The sequence below is a fragment of the Paramormyrops kingsleyae genome, chromosome 5 (assembly GCF_048594095.1).
Source record: "Paramormyrops kingsleyae isolate MSU_618 chromosome 5, PKINGS_0.4, whole genome shotgun sequence".
Classification (NCBI taxonomy): Eukaryota; Metazoa; Chordata; class Actinopteri; order Osteoglossiformes; family Mormyridae; genus Paramormyrops; species Paramormyrops kingsleyae.
Genome location: NC_132801.1, coordinates 19,764,534 through 19,784,117, shown reverse-complemented (window position 1 = coordinate 19,784,117; position 19,584 = coordinate 19,764,534). Strand labels below are relative to the sequence as shown.

At 40.2% G+C, this 19,584-nt stretch overlaps 4 protein-coding genes across 6 annotated transcripts; 2 read left to right on the top strand and 2 right to left on the bottom strand.

Annotated features, from left to right (window-relative positions):
- Positions 1-98: 98 nt before the first annotated feature.
- Positions 99-1,018, bottom strand: LOC140590881 (hemoglobin embryonic subunit alpha-like). The gene is made up of 3 exons (XM_072712352.1): positions 851-1,018; positions 492-699; positions 99-293 (listed from the first exon to the last, which is right to left on the bottom strand). Exons 1-3 carry the CDS (start codon positions 943-945, stop codon positions 165-167), a joined length of 432 nt encoding a protein of 143 aa, XP_072568453.1. The 5' UTR covers positions 946-1,018; the 3' UTR covers positions 99-164.
- Positions 1,019-1,178: 160 nt separating this feature from the next.
- On the top strand, positions 1,179-6,405 carry LOC140590880 (hemoglobin subunit beta-like). 2 transcript variants are annotated; one of them, XM_072712351.1, is made up of 3 exons: positions 1,179-4,357; positions 4,514-4,736; positions 6,264-6,405. In XM_072712351.1, the coding sequence occupies exons 1-3, from the start codon at positions 4,266-4,268 to the stop codon at positions 6,390-6,392; spliced, it is 444 nt and encodes a 147-aa protein (XP_072568452.1). In that variant the 5' UTR covers positions 1,179-4,265; the 3' UTR covers positions 6,393-6,405. The 2 variants fall into 2 exon arrangements, with proteins under 2 accessions (XP_072568452.1, XP_072568451.1); XM_072712350.1 differs by lacking the exon at positions 6,264-6,405 and adding an exon at positions 5,139-5,300.
- Positions 6,406-9,341: 2,936 nt separating this feature from the next.
- Positions 9,342-12,677, bottom strand: LOC140590879 (hemoglobin embryonic subunit alpha-like). The gene is made up of 3 exons (XM_072712349.1): positions 12,558-12,677; positions 12,199-12,406; positions 9,342-9,486 (listed from the first exon to the last, which is right to left on the bottom strand). The coding sequence occupies exons 1-3, from the start codon at positions 12,650-12,652 to the stop codon at positions 9,358-9,360; spliced, it is 432 nt and encodes a 143-aa protein (XP_072568450.1). The 5' UTR covers positions 12,653-12,677; the 3' UTR covers positions 9,342-9,357.
- Positions 12,677-18,151, top strand: LOC140590878 (hemoglobin subunit beta-like). Of its 2 annotated transcripts, none has more exons than XM_072712347.1 (3): positions 12,677-16,105; positions 16,262-16,484; positions 18,009-18,151. In XM_072712347.1, the coding sequence occupies exons 1-3, from the start codon at positions 16,014-16,016 to the stop codon at positions 18,135-18,137; spliced, it is 444 nt and encodes a 147-aa protein (XP_072568448.1). In that variant the 5' UTR covers positions 12,677-16,013; the 3' UTR covers positions 18,138-18,151. The 2 variants fall into 2 exon arrangements, with proteins under 2 accessions (XP_072568448.1, XP_072568449.1); XM_072712348.1 differs by lacking the exon at positions 18,009-18,151 and adding an exon at positions 16,885-17,046.
- The last annotated feature ends 1,433 nt before the right edge of the window (positions 18,152-19,584 follow it).

The window sequence follows — 19,584 nt, the reverse complement described above, 5'->3', positions numbered from 1 at the left end:
GAGCTTATCACAAGCAAAAAGTCTGTCCCAAAGCAGGGGCAGTGATTGTTTCCTATTCATGCATAAAACGTCAAATAAAAGACAGCTGTGCACTCAAATTGATTAATTTTCAAATCTTTTATTTTGATATGAAATCAACATCCACCAAGCAATCCGATCACAATTTAACGGTACTTCTCAGACAGGGCCAGAGACACACTGGCGAGGAACTTGTCGATAGCGACGTGAGTCTCAGGGGTGAAGTCTTCAGGTGACGTCATGGCCAGCACCACGAGAAGGCAGTGACACAGAATCTGTAAGGAGAAACCAGTGTCAATGATCTTCTACAATAGATCTTGTTTTGCAGACATAAGTAACATTGTTTTACAGTTTCATTGTGTTTTGTTTTCACATTTTGATTTCTAAGTTGACGCATGTACACATTCAACCATATTACGTTTGAGGGCACTGAATTCTAAATTAAACTGCATTCAATTCTTTCAGGGACTCACTTTGAAGTTGGAAGGATCCACTCGCAGCACAAACGCATGCAGATCACTCAGGTTCCTAAGACCCTCACAGAGGTTATCGATTTTCTCCACCGCCTCCATGACACCTCCCATGACGGTTTTCCCATGCTTCCTAACAGAGGCAGAGCCGGGACTCAGGTCCTGCCAGTGGGCAAAATAGGTCTTGGTTTGAGGGTAGACAGTCAGCATTCTGTTGGAGAAGAATTCGTTGGTTAATGAGACAGAATCCTAATAGATGAACAGTTAAACACAGCACATAGCAATCTACAATGCGACAACTGAATTTACAAATTACATATACAACTTTTAAAGTTGAAAATTAGCAATTAAATTGGATTTACCTAGACAGAGCCTCATTTCCAATATCATCTACTCTTCCGGACACTTTGCTGAAGAAAGTTTTGACAAGAGTTTTCTCCTTGGCTGAAAGACTCATCTTGGCTCTTGTACTTAAGCAGAGTTTTCTGTGAAGGATGCATGTGTGAGTTCGACAATGCGCATCTTTATAGTGTTCCAGGGTGATGACACGCCATGATGCTCCTCCTCCGAGTGCATTCTATTGGTTCATCTTGAGACAGCCCAGCAATTGGTCAGCACCAGGGGCGTCAGAAGCGTTTTGAATGTGGGTGAACTAATATTTTATGTTAAATGTGGGGGGGGGGGGGGGGGTCCGAAAGAATAATTATGAAATGTGAGGTGGACACGTCCCCCTCAGATTTAATGGCGGCGACGCCCATGGTTAAAAGCATCTCTAGTTATTATTTATCCAACGTCAAAAACGTTGATGGTAAGAAGTTATTCATATATTAAATGTTTCTTCCCCGGATTACATTCGTTTACAAATCAATAATTACAGATAACCAGGATCATCATTCTTATATTAAGAGTTACGGCACAAATGAATAAGGCTCGGTTACAGAACATGAATGGATGGATGGATTCTTCATGCTCATAAAATTTTAAGTTCATATCTTCGGGGTTGACATATGTATATTAGTTTCCAACAAATTGGAATTATTCCCACATTTGATTATTGAGCCTAAAATAAAGAAGCTGCTCTGCTTGATATTTACGATTCTCCTTTCATTGTTCCATGATACACGACGTAGTCGCATAAGATGAGGCAATTCCTTTACATAAATGTAAATTAAACCATTTACAGATATTAGATTATCACCTATGAACCTTTTAGCTCAATGTACATGACGTTAAAAATGAACAATGGAACCGATGAAGACATTCATGGAGGTTTAAAGTAAAACTGCCGCAAAATGAGAAAAAAATAATAAAAGAGGCTTTGTCAACTAACTGCTCTTTTGGAATTTTTAGTAGTTTGTAACCTAGAACATCAAGTGATCAAGTCGTGTTTCTCCAGAGATTAAAGTGCTACGTTATGTGTCTGTTCATTACGAGCATTTAAGCATAATATAAACTTATTGTATTTGCAGTCTTTTAAAGTTAGTTTTGCTTGCTTAAATTAAATTAAATCCTTTTAATATTTCACCAAATTCGGTCATCTCTGAAATAGATGACTCACTCATAATACTGCAAACTGAAGAATTCAGTATTTCTTACAAGTTTGAATAATGAAAAAGAAAAACACTCGTCGCATCCGGCAAATATCAGATTTGGTTTGTCTCAGTAAATTTCAGCATTCTTGTTTATTCAACTGAGCATACAAGAAGAATTCTTTCCCATTTATATACACTTGCATAACTTGCCAAAAAATCACTACAAAGTGCAAGTTTAAAGTTTAAATATGGGTTTTTTAATTGAAAATGGTGTTGTTGGAAGCTGAGGGTATTTGGTATACATTTATGATAATTAGCAAAATTATATCGGGCTGCATCGTGGTTGGCAGTTTTTTTTATAAAGATAATATGGAGACTTGTAACATTCATATGTTTTGTGGTTCCTATAGCTGGATATATTGATGTCCCACGTGATTCATATAGATGTATTCTTTCCCAGATTATAGGCAATTACGTATCAGTAATTCCCCATATCCAGGAACGGCATTCGTTTACCAAGAGTTACATTACGATGCTTTTAAGGCCTGTAAATTTTAAAGTCTATATCTCAGATTTGACTTATATTTATGATTATATATTATTATCCAGCAAGTTGGATTCTTTTCGCATGTGATCATTAAGCCTAAAAGAATACCATAAAAAGAGAAAAAAGAAAATCAGTTCCTTTAACTATCTTTGTTTTTTAATTTTGAATAATTTGTCACTGGAAGTCATGTTACTCCGGAGATGTGAACTTCTATATTTGGTGCGTGGTCATTACGATTAGCACGTGGCATGTCAGTGTCATATTAGTTCTAGTCATTTCAAGTTATTACTGCATATTTGAATTTGTTTTAAAGCCTTTATTCGTTTTACGTAGATTCTCTCTGAAATACACAACTCACTGTTAGTACTGTGAACTGATAAATGCAGTATTTTATGAGTCTGCGTGATGCAAGGAAAGCAAATTACAGGTTTAGAGTAATTTAGCTTAGCACGGTAAATGTCAGCATTGATGTTTTAATATAGGCTACCCATTTTATCAAACCATTTGCTCAATTATATATAAAAAGTAGCATATATTCTTCTACATTAATATTAATTAATATAATATAATAAAAGGTAAACAAATTGCAAGTTTATAGTTTAAATACGGGTTTTAAGATATTTGCAAAATGCTGTCGTAGTCCGTCATGGGTGGACATTGTCTAACTATCAAGATTTCATGAAGACTGTTCTCACTAGATAATCATTTTGTGAAACGGACATTCATTCGGACCAGTCAGTTAAAGAAGACATTTAATTGTTTGATTCAAATGTTATAACAGATGAACTTTTACATCATTTAACATCATTTCTAAATGATCTAAAATGCCCTATAGAAGCATATATAAGATAACCTTAAATAAAAGCAAACGGAAATTAGATAAAAGCAAATTAGTAAAAAAAAATAAAAATCAGCATAAAATAATGACTCATAATTACCTTTTAGGGAACAACAAATAAGAAAAACACTGTAACACGTGTTTTATGATAGAAAATCTTATGATGATTTTAGACTTCCTTAATAAACACATGCAATCACACACAGGCTTTGCCTATCTCTCTTAAATGTCTGGTATTAATTAAAAAAAAACTTTTTTAATTTTGAAAAACTTAAAAAGAACAGTACTTTCAAAACGGATAAAGCCAAAAGTGGTAAAAGTGCGAAAATCTCTAAGTAATATTCATCATCAATTCCCTCGAACTACAGGGTAATTGTGCATATAGTTTAATAATGGTCCCATGGCATGACTGAATGAAAGTCCCTTATACATAATACATATATATTTCAGAAGCAATAAAATGTATATTTAATAGCTCACAATAATCTGCTGAATAAATACTAATGAATAATATGCAGTAATAGATTTCATTGTGTTTATTTGGCTGTAGATATTTATCAACATGCAACGTGACATACAGATAATAAGCAAATGCTGTGCTTTTACCTCGATAGAAAAAATTAACTTTTTTGCGCTGGTCCGTGAGACGGATTTATTTTTATTGTGGCTTATCGACCGGTAAAGAAATATTTAATTTATTTCTTAGTATTCTCCGGCTACAGCGCATCAACCAATCACAATCAGCTTTTACTTTGGGGTGGGGTGAAGACTGACCATAAAAGGATGGAAAAGCTGTCGAGCTGAGCTACTGAGAACATCATTCTCAAAGACAAAGTAAACAGGTCTAAACTAACGCCAACATGGTTCAGTGGACTGATGCTGAGCGCGCCGCCATCGCTGATATCTTCGGAAAAATCGACCGCAATGTAGTTGGACCAAACGCACTTGCCAGGTAACTCAGCTTTTCTGTGTAATTGGCTTAGACTATTAACTTAATTCGTATAACACTGATGAACTTACATCGGGTCAGTCTTACCAAAATGTCCAATATAATAATTTTCACGAACTGAAAATATTTGTTTTGCTAAATGCATCTTATTTTTTCCAGGTGCCTTATCGTGTACCCCTGGACCCGGAGATATTTCGGTGGCTTTGGAAACTTGTACAGCGCCGATGCCATCATGGCGAACCCCAAGGTCGCTGCCCACGGAAAGGTTGTGTTTGGCGGGCTGGAGAAGGCTGTGAAGAACTTGGATGACATCAAGAAAACCTTCGCCCCGCTGAGCGAGCTGCATTCAGAGAAGCTGAACGTGGATCCCGATAACTTCAGAGTGAGTGTCGTTCACTGAGGCTGAAGTGTAATAAGAATGAATCCTTTATTATGTAAACTGCTCTTCTAGAGATATTGCAGCGTCTCAAACCATAAATATACTCTTGTCATTTTCTGAAAAATGTTTTGTGTTAATCTTTTATATATCCCAAATATATTAAATTTAATCGTTTTAATCAGTTTCATAGTTGTAGCTTCATTTAAATAATTAGAGGTGTTTTCCTATCAGCCATAAATATAATTTTGCCATTTGCCGAAAAAGGCATTTCGTGTCAATATGTTTAATTTCCCAAATATGACTGTAATTCAATAGTTTGGGTTTCACTTAGATAATTAGAGGTGTTTTCCTATAAGATTCCCAGTGTGTTAACGCATTTCTCCTGGACTTTCTCTCTCTCCACAGCTGCTGGCTGACTGCCTCACCCTTGTCATTGCTGGGCAGATGCGCGCTGCGTTCACACCGGAAGTTCAGGCAGCGTGGCAGAAGTTTCTTGCTGTTGTTGTTTCTGCTCTCTGCAGGCAGTATTACTAAAGTATCTCAATAAATCAAATGGAATCAATTAAATCAGCTTTTCTTGTATTTCATCCACACACACTGCCCCTTTTTTATTTTCTTTTTTTTGCCTTCCTCTAGTTTTCCGGACGCTTTGCTGCAGAAACACTTGACAAGAGCTTTTCTCCTTGGTTCTTGTACTTTGACTGGTGTCTCTTAAAGGCACATGTGTAGGGTGGCCAGGACACATCTTCATGCGTCTCACGCTAAAAACAAATCTTTTCTGCTCCATGTACTTTCAGCTCTTAGTCACACTCAGTCAAAGCGTGTAATCAGCCCACTTCAGTAAGCCAGTCTTGTCTCCTCGTAAAATATTAAAATGCTTGGTTGGTGTTCTCACAGAAGATGCTGCCCTGGCCAATTCCTCTTGCCATGATCCACCTGGTGGGGTGCTAAAGCATTGAAGGACACAAATATAATAATCATATATAGTAAACACAGTCATAGCAATCATTTACGGACCATTCCTGCTGAAAATGGGAGCACATGTAAGAAACTAACAAAGGTGTGTGACTCTGAGGGTTAGGAGTCTTTGTCAGGAGCAGGAATCCCACAGTACCAAACCCGTAGCTGGCAGACTTATCGTGGTGTAACTGGGCCCTTGAGAAAGACCATTAACCCCAGTTTCTCCAACGTGACACTATGCCTTGACTGTAAGTTTTTGTCTCTCCAGTATATGTGTGTGCATCATAGGAGAGCCCAGTATGATTTGTGAAGATTGAAATGTGTAATAAGAAATGAAAAAGTAAAATTTATCTTTTATGATGTAAACTGCTCTTCTAGAGATATTGCAGCATCTCCCACCATAAATATAATCTTGTCATTTTCTGATAAATGTGTTGTGTTAATCTTTTACATATCCCAAATATGACTGTAATGCAATAGTTTGGGTTTCACTTAGATAATTAGAGGTGTTTTCCTATAAGATTCCCAGTGTGTTAACGCATTTCTCCTGGACTCTCTCTCTCTCCACAGCTGCTGGCTGACTGTCTCACCCTTGTCATTGCTGGGCAGATGCGCGCTGCGTTCACACCGGAAGTTCAGGCAGCGTGGCAGAAGTTTCTTGCTGTTGTTGTTTCTGCTCTCTGCAGGCAGTATTACTAAAGTATCTCAATAAATCAAATGGAATCAATTAAAATTGTTTTATTGTATTTTATCTACACGCAGTCAATATGCATAGACCTTCAAGCAGATGGATACCAAAACATACACGACGTTTGTATTAACCTTGCTGTCGTGTTACGGTCGGCACCGACCTTTTTTTAAGGTAAAAATGCATAAAAGCACCACATAAATTTGAATACTGCATCAAGACTTTTTGACCTTGTCAGGAATCTCTATTTAAACAAAATAAATAACAAAATCATGGCAAGGCATGCCCATACATGTAAGGCAAGATAAGACCATGCAATTCATTTATACTACTCACAATAAGTTAGGGATATTGTTATTCACATGAGTGCTTTTCCTATTTGCTCTTAATTTTAATGAAATAAGTAAAAGTTCCCTAATAATGTATGAGAAGAAACACCATTTTCATTAGTTTAATATTTATTACCCCAAAAATTTAGACAATAACAGGGACAGCCCCAAATAACAACAATTGACAATGTCAGTAGTGGGTGTTTCCACCATTTGCCGCAATGACAGCTTGACAGCGACGTCTCATGCTCCTCACTAGCCTCATGATGTTGTCCTGAGGCAATGCGTTCCACTCTTCCAGAAGTGCTACACACAGTTCTGCCATTTCACGTGGGGGTGGGGTACGATCATCCAGTCTCTGCTTCAACTGGTCCCAGACGTGCTCTATGGGGTTCAGGTCAGGGGACATTGATGGCCATACCATATGAGGCACTCCAACCTCCTGAAGTCGAGCTGTGACAATTCTGCCACGATGTGGTGGAGCATTATCATCCATGAACAGAAAGTTGGGGTGTGCTGGCGGAATTGGGGGATGATGATGGGTTCTATGATGTCTCTGAGGTGAGAACGTGCAGTGACTGAGCCATGTACAATAACCAAATCTGTTTTGTGCTGACTGGTGATGCCTGCCCAGACTGTTGCACCTCCTCCACTAAAGCAAACCCTGGGGACGATGTTGACCTCAGCGTATTGCTCACCTCGCCTTCTCCAGCAACGCTGACGACAATCATTTCTGTGCAAGGTGACCCGACACTCATCAGTGAACATGACGGTAGACCACTGCTACATTGCCCAGGTCACATGGTCTTGTGCCCACTGCAAAGGTTCACGGCGATGTTTTGGTGTCAGTCGAGTCACCTGCAACAGTCGGCTGGCATTCAAGCCAAAGCGGTGGAGTCGGTTGCGAATGGTTTGTCTGGAAACCCTAGTACCCCTCGCATCTCGCAGGCCTGCAGCTGTGTGGCAGTTGCATGACGATGTCTGAGTGCATAGGTCCTTAGGTACTGGTCATAGTTGCGGTCTGTCACTCGTGGGGCTCCACTCCTAGGTCTGTCATGAACTCTGCCAGTAGTTCTGTGTCTTGATGCAAGTCTGCTGATGACACTTTGAGACACACCAAGTTCACGAGCAACATCTGACCGCCTGCCACCGACCCAAAGGCGTGACCATGGCCAGGCGGCGCTGCTCGTCCGTTCAGTGACGTCGTGTGTTCATGGCTGTTTGAATGATGAACTTGGAATGACATACTGACAATACCAGCTTTTATACCCACAGGATGTTGAAATTGATGCCACATTGAAAAGGGTTGTCTTTTGGTATTGGCCCCAATATAAGGCACACCTGTACTGTTTTAAATAAATAAATAATATTTATTGTTTGTACTTTGCTGCTTTTTGTTGCCATGCTGTCTTAACTACCTCTGTAAAGTGAAATGTCTGCATGTTGTATGTATGTTGTCTTGAGTGCACTTGTCCCTTATGTCCGCGCATTGAGCCTTGGAGAAACGCAATTTCGTTCTGCCTGCATCTGTCTTTGTACTGTTGTATGGTGTGAATGACAATAAAGTTTCACTTCACTTCACTTCACTTCACTGAATCAGGAGACTTCGTAATTTAAACGTTCAGTACTTGATAGGCCTACTGATTATATGAACATTTACACCATATCTCTTTATTGGGTTTATTTGCTTGTCCGTTTTATTTGTTTGTTTGTTTGTCTGTCTATTTGTTTGTTTATTTGTTTTTGAATAAAGAGTGGGAAAAGTCGGCTGTATTTGGATGGATTTGTTGTTAAATACAAGGGTCATTGTTGCGAACGTTACCAGATATGTGAATGTTCTGTAAATTTTTTAATTAGTTAGAGGACATACTCAAATTAACATAATTTGTCTGAAATATTTCATTGGAGTCGATTTTGCAGCGGACGTAGTTAATCGGTTTTATTATTTTATATTATATTATATTATATTATATTATATTATATCCGCAATAAACAATAATATTTAATCAAATTCATGAAAAGAGTTGTGTATAAAATCTATAAAATTAACAAAGATGACCCTCTAAATCTAAGTACACAAACTGAGTGTTTATCGTGGGTTACGTGGAATTAAGTTTAAAGATTTAAAAATACAGCCTTGTGTCGATTTGGGACCGGGACTGCCGGGCGCGCGTCAGTATCTCGACATTATAGCTTTCCGTCACATACTATAAATTACTGTGCAGCGCCCTTTTTGTAAAATGGGTTACAAAAATCCACCTTTTGGTAAAGCAGCGTCATGTCACACTGACAAATTGAGAAAAATCCAACATTTCATTAACATAAATTTATTCCAAGAAAAAAAAAATCCTTCATCAAGAAATAATTATCTTTAACAAAAAACACATGTGCCACGATTATTGGCACCCCTGGAAATTATAGTGAACACAATGTAACAGAAGCATGTTTCCCCTGTAAATTGTACATCTTTGAGTTGAGTTGAGTGAATAGGAACCTTCCAGCTGTAATCCATGACTTCCTGGTTAACAGGGATACGAACATGAGGTGACACAGAGCTCAAAAAGACAGCTGTGCACTCAAATTGATTAATTTTCAAATCTTTTATTTTGATATGAAATCAACATCCACCAAGCAATCCGATCACAATTTAACGGTACTTCTCAGACAGGGCCAGAGACACACTGGCGAGGAACTTGTCGATAGCGACGTGAGTCTCAGGGGTGAAGTCCTCAGGTGACGTCATGGCCAGCACCACGAGAAGGCAGTGACACAGAATCTGTAAGGAGAAACCAGTGTCATTGATCTTCTACATAGATCTTGTTTTGCAGACATAAGTAACATTGTTTTACAGTTTCATTGTGTTTTGTTTTCACATTTTGATTTCTAAGTTGACGCATGTGTTACATGGGCGTTACGGGCATGTGGGGTTTTGTTTTTACCCTCGTGCCTTTGGTGTGTGAGCCGGGATCGCTGGACTAATTAATTGCCTTGGCAATTGCGGCGCTGGACAATGGGTGGGAAATTGGGATTGGTTGAAAAGTGAAGGAGGACGACCGCATGATAGTACTGGTTCGTGCTGGGTGAGTGGAGTCCATATACACCACACCTATGATGGAGGCCTCTGGCCAACCGTGTTTAGGAGCTGCTCAGGGCCTTTATTCAGGGAGCAATGTAGTGGCAATGTCACCTTTTTTCATTGGGTCGCCTTGGGTGCCTAGGTTTGGGGGTAGAGATTCAGATGTCCCATATGGGCAATGGAAGAATAGAATTAAGGCAATGTTGAGGAATGAGTCCTGGGATCCGCAGCAGCAAAGTGACTTCATAGTAGGGGCTTTAGATGGTGATGCCAGGAGAGAGGTAGTAGTGCTGGAGGAGCCTTTAAGGAATACCCCTGAAGGGATATTCGCCTACTTGGATGAGCTCTATGGTGATCGCGTGCCGGTGGCCTATTTGAGGGGGATGTTTTTTGATTGTAAGCAGAGAGCTGGTGAGACGGGGAGGGCCTTTGCCTTGCGGTTGCGGGAATTACATCAACGCTTGCAGCAACGGGACCCGGTCATGATGGGGAATGCAGATCAAGTGCTGAGAGACCAGTTTGTGACAGGGCTGCAGGATGCAGATTTAAGGCAGAATTTGAACCGCTTGATCCGCCGTAGGGAACTCAAGACGTTCGATCAGGTACGAACTGAGGTCCTTTGGGCCGAGGAGGATCGTCAGGCGACGGTCTGGCAACCATCAGCTTGTGCAAAGGTTTCAGCTAATAGGACTCCGGACGTGAGAGGAGACGATTGGAAGGAAAAGTTGCAGGAGGAACTGCTGCAGGAAGTTCGTGGGCAGTTTGAAGAGCTGCAGAACAAGGTGATGTTAGAGCTGCGGGACCTAAGGGCTGGAGTGGGCTTCAGGAGGCAGGGGATTGAACCAATGCCCCAAGGGACTGTATCGGGACAACCAGTTGGTGTACAGGATCGTATTGGACAAGCTCCTGGGCATAGGTGGGAGGACTTCCAAGGACCAGGAAGTAGTGTTGGTGGGGTGGTAGAGACGGTACGCAGGTCACAACGGGCTAATTTTGGAAAGAAACCAGTGAGGTATACTTGAAAGCTGGCTATGGGGAATGGCTGTTTCATGTTTGGTGTTCCTTTGGGAGTTTTTACTGGACAGCTGGGATCAGGCTCGAGGACGTGCCTATGAAAAAGTAGGGAGGAGTGTTACATGGGCGTTACGGGCATGTGGGGTTTTGTTTTTACCCTCGTGCCTTTGGTGTGTGAGCCGGGATCGCTGGACTAATTAATTGCCTTGGCAATTGCGGCGCTGGACAATGGGTGGGAAATTGGGATTGGTTGAAAAGTGAAGGAGGACGACCGCATGACAGAAAAAGGGAGACGACAATAAAGGAAGAGAGACACGGGACGGGAAACGAGGATCAGCATACACCGGAGGGCGGATAGCGGAGCACCCCGGAAGGAGATCGCGGACTCCGAGGACTGGGAGCGAGAGAACCCGGAAGAGACACCCAGGAGACACAGGGGAGAGGGGTGCCGGTGAGAAAGATAGCGCTGGGACTGAAGGGACGCAGCGATCGTGTCTCAAGGCGCTTTTCGGAGAGGGAGCCGCCTGGACGTCGGAGCGGGGGAGAGTCATTGGGCACTCCCCCCGCAGTGAGTTAAGCCGAAACCTTGTTTGCCTGGATAGATCCATATATCGGGTCGGCGCCTGGTCCGGGCTCCGTCTTAGGGCTAAGTAGTTAAGGGGCGTTAGAGATTAGGATATCAATTCTCCCTGTAGTGGATACCGCGATATGGTGTTTTGTAGTGGGTGTGTACGGGTGTTTCGATTCGCGTGTACGATTATTATTGCGGTGCCCTGTGGGGGTTATGAGTGTGTGGTAGCGTGCTTTTTGCTGTGAGACTCGGTATCCCTATAAGGTATTGTGGGTTGTGCCTTGGCGGAATCTGCTTTTGCTCGCCCTGTTTGTGTGTCGCCCCTTTTAGGCTCGGGCGAACGGGACCCGGCTAGTGGGGACCATTTATTGCACGGACATCGCCTGGCCCCGCTGATTCGATAGTGGATCCTGAACGGATTTTTATGAAGTTTTTATTATGTATTTGTATGCCATTGGCTAGCCTTGGCATCCTTTTTAAGTGTGTGTTTTTCTCCCTGTAAAAATAAAGTGGTAAAACACAAACTGCCAGGTGTTGGGGTGTGTGGAGCGACTCATACCAGCACAACCAGTCTGAACCAAATTGGAGGGTCCTGGTGCCCTATTGCAACATCAGGTGGCGTAGTCGAGGCTTTCAAGGGTTATTGGGGGAGCTTTGTGATTAGGTTACCCATTGGGTTGAAGCAGGGTTGCTTTATAACTGCCCCATTTCCTTAAGTGCATTTGGGCCGCGTGACGTAGCCGTGACACATGTACACATTCAACCATATTACGTTTGAGGGCACTAAATTCTAAATTAAACTGCATTCAGTTCTTTCAGGGACTCACTTTGAAGTTGGAAGGATCCACTCGCAGCACAAACGCATGCAGATCACTCAGGTTCCTAAGACCCTCACAGAGGTTATCGATTTTCTCCACCGCCTCCATGACACCTCCCATGACGGTTTTCCCATGCTTCCTAACAGAGGCAGAGCCGGGACTCAGGTCCTGCCAGTGGGCAAAATAGGTCTTGGTTTGAGGGTAGACAGTCAGCATTCTGTTGGAGAAGAATGCGTTGGTTAATGAGACAGAATCCTAATAGATGAACAGTTAAACACAGTACATAGCAATCTACAATGCGACAACTGAATTTACAAATTACATATACAACTTTTAAAGTTGAAAATTAGCAATTGAATTGGATTTACCTAGACAGAGCCTCATTTCCAATATCATCTACTCTTCCGGACACTTTGCTGAAGAAAGTTTTGACAAGAGTTTTCTCCTTGGCTGAAAGACTCATCTTGGCTCTTGTACTTAAGCAGAGTTTTCTGTGAAGGATGCATGTGTGAGTTCGACAATGCGCATCTTTATAGTGTTCCAGGGTGATGACACGCCATGATGCTCCTCCTCCGGGTGCATTCTATTGGTTCATCTTGAGACAGCCCAGCAATTGGTCAGCACCAGGGGCGTCAGAAGCGTTTTGAATGCGGGTGAACTAATATTTTATGTTAAATGTGGGGGGGGGGGGGGTCCAAAAGAATAATTATGAAATGTGAGGTGGACACGTCCCCCTCAGATTTAATGGCGGCGACGCCCATGGTTAAAAGCATCTCTAGTTATTATTTATCCAACGTCAAAAACGTTGATGGTAAGAAGTTATTCATATATTAAATGTTTCTTCCCCGGATTACATTCGTTTACAAATCAATAATTATAGATAACCAGGATCATCATTCTTATATTAAGAGTTACGGCACAAATGAATAAGGCTCGGTTACAGAACATGAATGGATGGATGGATTCTTCATGCTCATAAAATTTTAAGTTCATATCTTCGGGGTTGACATATTTATATTAGTTTCCAACAAATTGGAATTATTCCCACATTTGATTATTGAGCCTAAAATAAAGAAGCTGCTCTGCTTGATATTTACGATTCTCCTTTCATTGTTCCATGATACACGACGTAGTCGCATAAGATGAGGCAATTCCTTTACATAAATGTAAATGAAACCATTTACAGATATTAGATTATCACCTATGAACCTTTTAGCTCAATGTACATGACGTTAAAAATGAACAACGGAACCGATGAAGACATTCATGGAGGTTTAAAGTAAAACTGCCGCAAAATGAGAAAAAAATAATAAAAGAGGCTTTGTCAACTAACTGCTCTTTTGGAATTTTTAGTAGTTTGTAACCTAGAACATCAAGTGATCAAGTCGTGTTTCTCCAGAGATTAAAGTGCTACGTTATGTGTCTGTTCATTACGAGCATTTAAGCATAATATAAACTTATTGTATTTGCAGTCTTTTAAAGTTAGTTTTGCTTGCTTAAATTAAATTAAATCCTTTTAATATTTCACCAAATTCGGTCATCTCTGAAATAGATGACTCACTCATAATACTGTAAACTGAAGAATTCAGTATTTCTTACGAGTTTGAATAATGAAAAAGAAAAACACTCGTCGCATCCGGCAAATATCAGATTTGGTTTGTCTCAGTAAATGTCAGCATTCTTGTTTATTCAACTGAGCATACAAGAAGAATTCTTTCCCATTTATATACACTTGCATAACTTGCCAAAAAATCACTACAAGGTGCAAGTTTAAAGTTTAAATATGGGTTTTATAATTGAAAATGGTGTTGTTGGAAGCTGAGGGTATTTGGTATACATTTATGATAATTAGCAAAATTATATCGGGCTGCATCGTGGGTTGGCAGAGTTTTTTTTATAAAGATAATACGGAGACTTGTAACATTCATATGTTTTGTGGTTCCTATAGCTGGATATATTGATGTCCCACGTGATTCATATAGATGTATTCTTTCCCAGATTATACACAATTACGTATCAGTAATTCCCCATATCCAGGAACGGCATTCGTTTACCAAGAGTTACATTACGATGTTTTAAGGCCTGTAAATTTTAAAGTCCATATCTCAGATTTGACTTATATTTATGATTATATATTATTATCCAGCAAGTTGGATTCTTTTCGCATGTGATCATTAAGCCTAAAAGAATACCATAAAAAGAGAAAAAAGAAAATCAGTTCCTTTAACTATCTTTGTTTTTTAATTTTGAATAATTTGTCACTGAAAGTCATGTTACTCCGGAGATGTGAACTGCTATATTTGGTGCGTGGTCATTACGATTAGCACGTGGCATGTCAGTGTCATATTAGTTCTAGTCTTTTCAAGTTATTACTGCATATTTGAATTTGTTTTAAAGCCTTTATTCGTTTTACGTAGATTCTCTCTGAAATACACAACTCACTGTTAGTACTGTGAACTGATAAATGCAGTATTTTAGATTAGACTTTATTAATCCCACAATGGGGAAATTCTTTATTTTATGAGTCTGCGTGATGCAAGGAAAGCAAATTACAGGTTTAGAGTAATTTAGCTTAGCACGGTAAATGTCAGCATTGTTGTTTTAATATAGGCTACCCATTTTATCAAACCATTTGCTCAATTATATATAAAAAGTAGCCTATATTCTTCTACATTAATATTAATTAATATAATATAATAAAAGGTAAACAAATTGCAAGTTTATAGTTTAAATACGGGTTTTAAGATATTTGCAAAATGCTGTCGTAGTCCGTCATGGGTGGACATTGTCTAACTATCAAGATTTCATGAAGACTGTTCTCACTAGATAATCATTTTGTGAAACGGACATTCATTCGGACCAGTCAGTTAAAGAAGACATTTAATTGTTTGATTCAAGTGTTATAACAGATGAACTTTTACATCATTTAACATCATTTCTAAATGATCTAAAATGCCCTATAGAAGCATATATAAGATAACCTTAAATAAAAGCAAACGGAAATTAGATAAAAGCAAATTAGTAAAAAAAAAAAAAATCAGCATAAAATAATGACTCATAATTACCTTTTAGGAAACAACAAATAAGAAAAACACTGTAACACGTGTTTTATGATAGAAAATCTGATGATGATTTTAGACTTCCTTAATAAACACATGCAATCACACACAGGCTTTGCCTATCTCTCTTAAATGTCTGGTATTAATTAAAAAAAACTTTTTTAATTTTGAAAAACTTAAAAAGAACAGTACTTTCAAAACGGATAAAGCCAAAAGTGGTAAAAGTGCGAAAATCTCTAAGTAATATTCATTATCAATTCCCTCGAACTACAGGGTAATTGTGCATATAGTTTAATAATGGTCCCATGGCATGACTGAATGAAAGTCCCTTATACATAATACATATATATTTCAGAAGCAATAAAATGTATATTTAATAGCTCACAATGATCTGCTGAATAAATACTAATGAATAATATGCAGTAATAGATTTCATTGTGTTTATTTGGCTGTAGATATTTATCAACATGCAACGTGACATACAGATAATAAGCAAATGCTGTGCTTTTACCTCGATAGAAAAAATTAACTTTTTTGCGCTGGTCCGTGAGACGGATTTATTTTTATTGTGGCTTATCGACCGGTAAAGAAATATTTAATTTATTTCTTAGTATTCTCCGGCTACAGCGCATCAACCAATCACAATCAGCTTTTACTTTGGGGTGGGGTGAAGACTGACCATAAAAGGATGGAAAAGCTGTCGAGCTGAGCTACTGAGAACATCATTCTCAAAGACAAAGTAAACAGGTCTAAACTAACGCCAACATGGTTCAGTGGACTGATGCTGAGCGCGCCGCCATCGCTGATATCTTCGGAAAAATCGACCGCAATGTAGTTGGACCAAACGCACTTGCCAGGTAACTCAGCTTTTCTGTGTAATTGGCTTAGACTATTAACTTAATTCGTATAACACTGATGAATTTACATCGGGTCAGTCTTACCAAAATGTCCAATATAATAATTTTCACGAACTGAAAATATTTGTTTTGCTAAATGCATCTTATTTTTTCCAGGTGCCTTATCGTGTACCCCTGGACCCGGAGATATTTCGGTGGCTTTGGGAACTTGTACAGCGCCGATGCCATCCTGGCGAACCCCAAGGTCGCTGCCCACGGAAAGGTTGTGTTTGGCGGGCTGGAGAAGGCTGTGAAGAACTTGGATGACATCAAGAAAACCTTCGCCCCGCTGAGCGAGCTGCATTCAGAGAAGCTGAACGTGGATCCCGATAACTTCAGAGTGAGTGTCGTTCACTGAGGCTGAAGTGTAATAAGAATGAATCCTTTATTATGTAAACTGCTCTTCTAGAGATATTGCAGCGTCTCAAACCATAAATATACTCGTCATTTTCTGAAAAATGTTTTGTGTTAATATTTTATATATCCCAAATATATTAAATTTAATCGTTTTAATCAGTTTAATAGTTGTAGCTTCATTTAAATAATTAGAAGTGTTTTCCTATCAGCCATAAATATAATTTTGCCATTTGCCGAAAAAGGCATTTCGTGTCAATATGTTTAATTTCCCAAATATGACTGTAATTCAATAGTTTGGGTTTCACTTAGATAATTAGAGGTGTTTTCCTATAAGATTCCCAGTGTGTTAACGCATTTCTCCTGGACTCTCTTTCTCTCGACAGCTGCTGGCTGACTGTCTCACCCTTGTCATTGCTGGGCAGATGCGCGCTGCGTTCACACCGGAAGTTCAGGCAGCGTGGCAGAAGTTTCTTGCTGTTGTTGTTTCTGCTCTCTGCAGGCAGTATTACTAAAGTATCTCAATAAATCAAATGGAATCAATTAAATCAGGTTTTCTTGTATTTCATCCACACACACTGCCCCTTTTTTATTTTCTTTTTTTGCCTTCCTCTAGTTTTCCGGACGCTTTGCTGCAGAAACACTTGACAAGAGCTTTTCTCCTTGGTTCTTGTACTTTGACTGGTGTCTCTTAAAGGCACATGTGTAGGGTGGCCAGGACACATCTTCATGCGTCTCACGCTAAAAACAAATCTTTTCTGCTCCATGTACTTTCAGCTCTTAGTCACACTCAGTCAAAGCGTGTAATCAGCCCACTTCAGTAAGCCAGTCTTGTCTCCTCGTAAAATATTAAAATGCTTGGTTGGTGTTCTCACAGAAGATGCTGCCCTGGCCAATTCCTCTTGCCATGATCCACCTGGTGGGGTGCTAAAGCATTGAAGGACACAAATATAATAATCATATATAGTAAACACAGTCATAGCAATCATTTACGGACCATTCCTGCTGAAAATGGGAGCACATGTAAGAAACTAACAAAGGTGTGTGACTCTGAGGGTTAGGAGTCTTTGTCAGGAGCAGGAATCCCACAGTACAAAACCCGTAGCTGGCAGACTTATCGTGGTGTAACTGGGCCCTTGAGAAAGACCATTAACCCCAGTTTCTCCAACGTGACACTATGCCTTGACTGTAAGTTTTTGTCTCTCCAGTATACGTGTGTGCATCATAGGAGAGCCCAGTATGATTTGTGAAGATTGAAATGTGTAATAAGAAATGAAAAAGTAAAATTTATCTTTTATGATGTAAACTGCTCTTCTAGAGATATTGCAGCATCTCCCACCATAAATATAATCTTGTCATTTTCTGATAAATGTGTTGTGTTAATCTTTTACATATGCCAAATATGACTGTAATGCAATAGTTTGGGTTTCACTTAGATAATTAGAGGTGTTTTCCTATAAGATTCCCAGTGTGTTAACGCATTTCTCCTGGACTCTCTCTCTCTCCACAGTTGCTGGCTGACTGCCTCACCCTTGTCATTGCTGGGCAGATGGGCGCTGCGTTCACACCGGAAGTTCAGGCAGCGTGGCAGAAGTTTCTTGCTGTTGTTGTTTCTGCTCTCTGCAGGCAGTATTACTAAAGTATCTCAATAAATCAAATGGAATCAATTAAAATTGTCTGTTTTGTTTTATTGTATTTTATCTACACGCAGTCAATATGCATAGACCTTCAAGCAGATGGATACCAAAACATACACGACGTTTGTATTAACCTTGCTGTCGTGTTACGGTTGGCACCGACCTTTTTTTAAGGTAAAAATGCATAAAAGCACCACATAAATTTGAATACTGCATCAAGACTTTTTGACCTTGTCAGGAATCTCTATTTAAACAAAATAAATAACAAAATCATGGCAAGGCATGCCCATACATGTAAGGCAAGATAAGACCATGCAATTCATTTATACTACTCACAATAAGTTAGGGATATTGTTATTTACATGAGTGCTTTTCCTATTTGCTCTTAATTTTAATGAAATAAGTAAAAGTTCCCTAATAATGTATGAGAAGAAACACCATTTTCATTAGTTTAATATTTATTACCCCAAAAATTTAGACAATAACAGGGACAGCCCCAAATAACAACAATTGACAATGTCAGTAGTGGGTGTTTCCACCATTTGCCGCAATGACAGCTTGACAGCGACGTCTCATGCTCCTCACTAGCCTCATGATGTTGTCCTGAGGCAATGCGTTCCACTCTTCCACAAGTGCTACACGCAGTTCTGCCAGGTCACTTGGGGGTGGGGTACGATCATCCAGTCTCTGCTTCAACTGTTCCCAGACGTGCTCTATGCGGTTCAGGTCAGGGGACATTGATGGCCATACCATATGAGGCACTCCAACCTCCTGAAGTCGAGCTGTGACAATTCTGCCACGATGTGGTGGAGCATTATCATCCATGAACAGAAAGTTGGGGTGTGCTGGCGGAATTGGGGGATGATGATGGGTTCTATGATGTCTCTGAGGTGAGAACGTGCAGTGACTGAGCCATGTACAATAACCAAATCTGTTTTGTGCTGACTGGTGATGCCTGCCCAGACTGTTGCACCTCCTCCACCAAAGCAAACCCTGGGGACCATGTTGACCTCAGCGTATTGCTCACCTCGCCTTCTCCAGCAACGCTGACGACAATCATTTCTGTGCAAGGTGACCCGACACTCATCAGTGACGGTAGACCACTGCTACATTGCCCAGGTCACATGGTCTTGTGCCCACTGCAAACGTTCACGGCGATGTTTTGGTGTCAGTCGAGTCACCTGCAACAGTCGGCTGGCATTCAAGCCAAAGCGATGGAGTCGGTTGCGAATGGTTTGTCTGGAAACCCTAGTGCCCCTCGCATCTCGCAGGCCTGCAGCTGAGTAGCAGTTGCATGATGGTGTCTGAGAGCATAGGTCCTTAGGTACTGGTCATAGTCGCGGTCTGTCACTCGTGGGGCTCCACTCCTAGGTCTGTCATGAACTCTGCCAGTAGTTCTGTGTCTTGATGCAAGTCTGCTGATGACACTTTGAGACACACCAAGTTCAC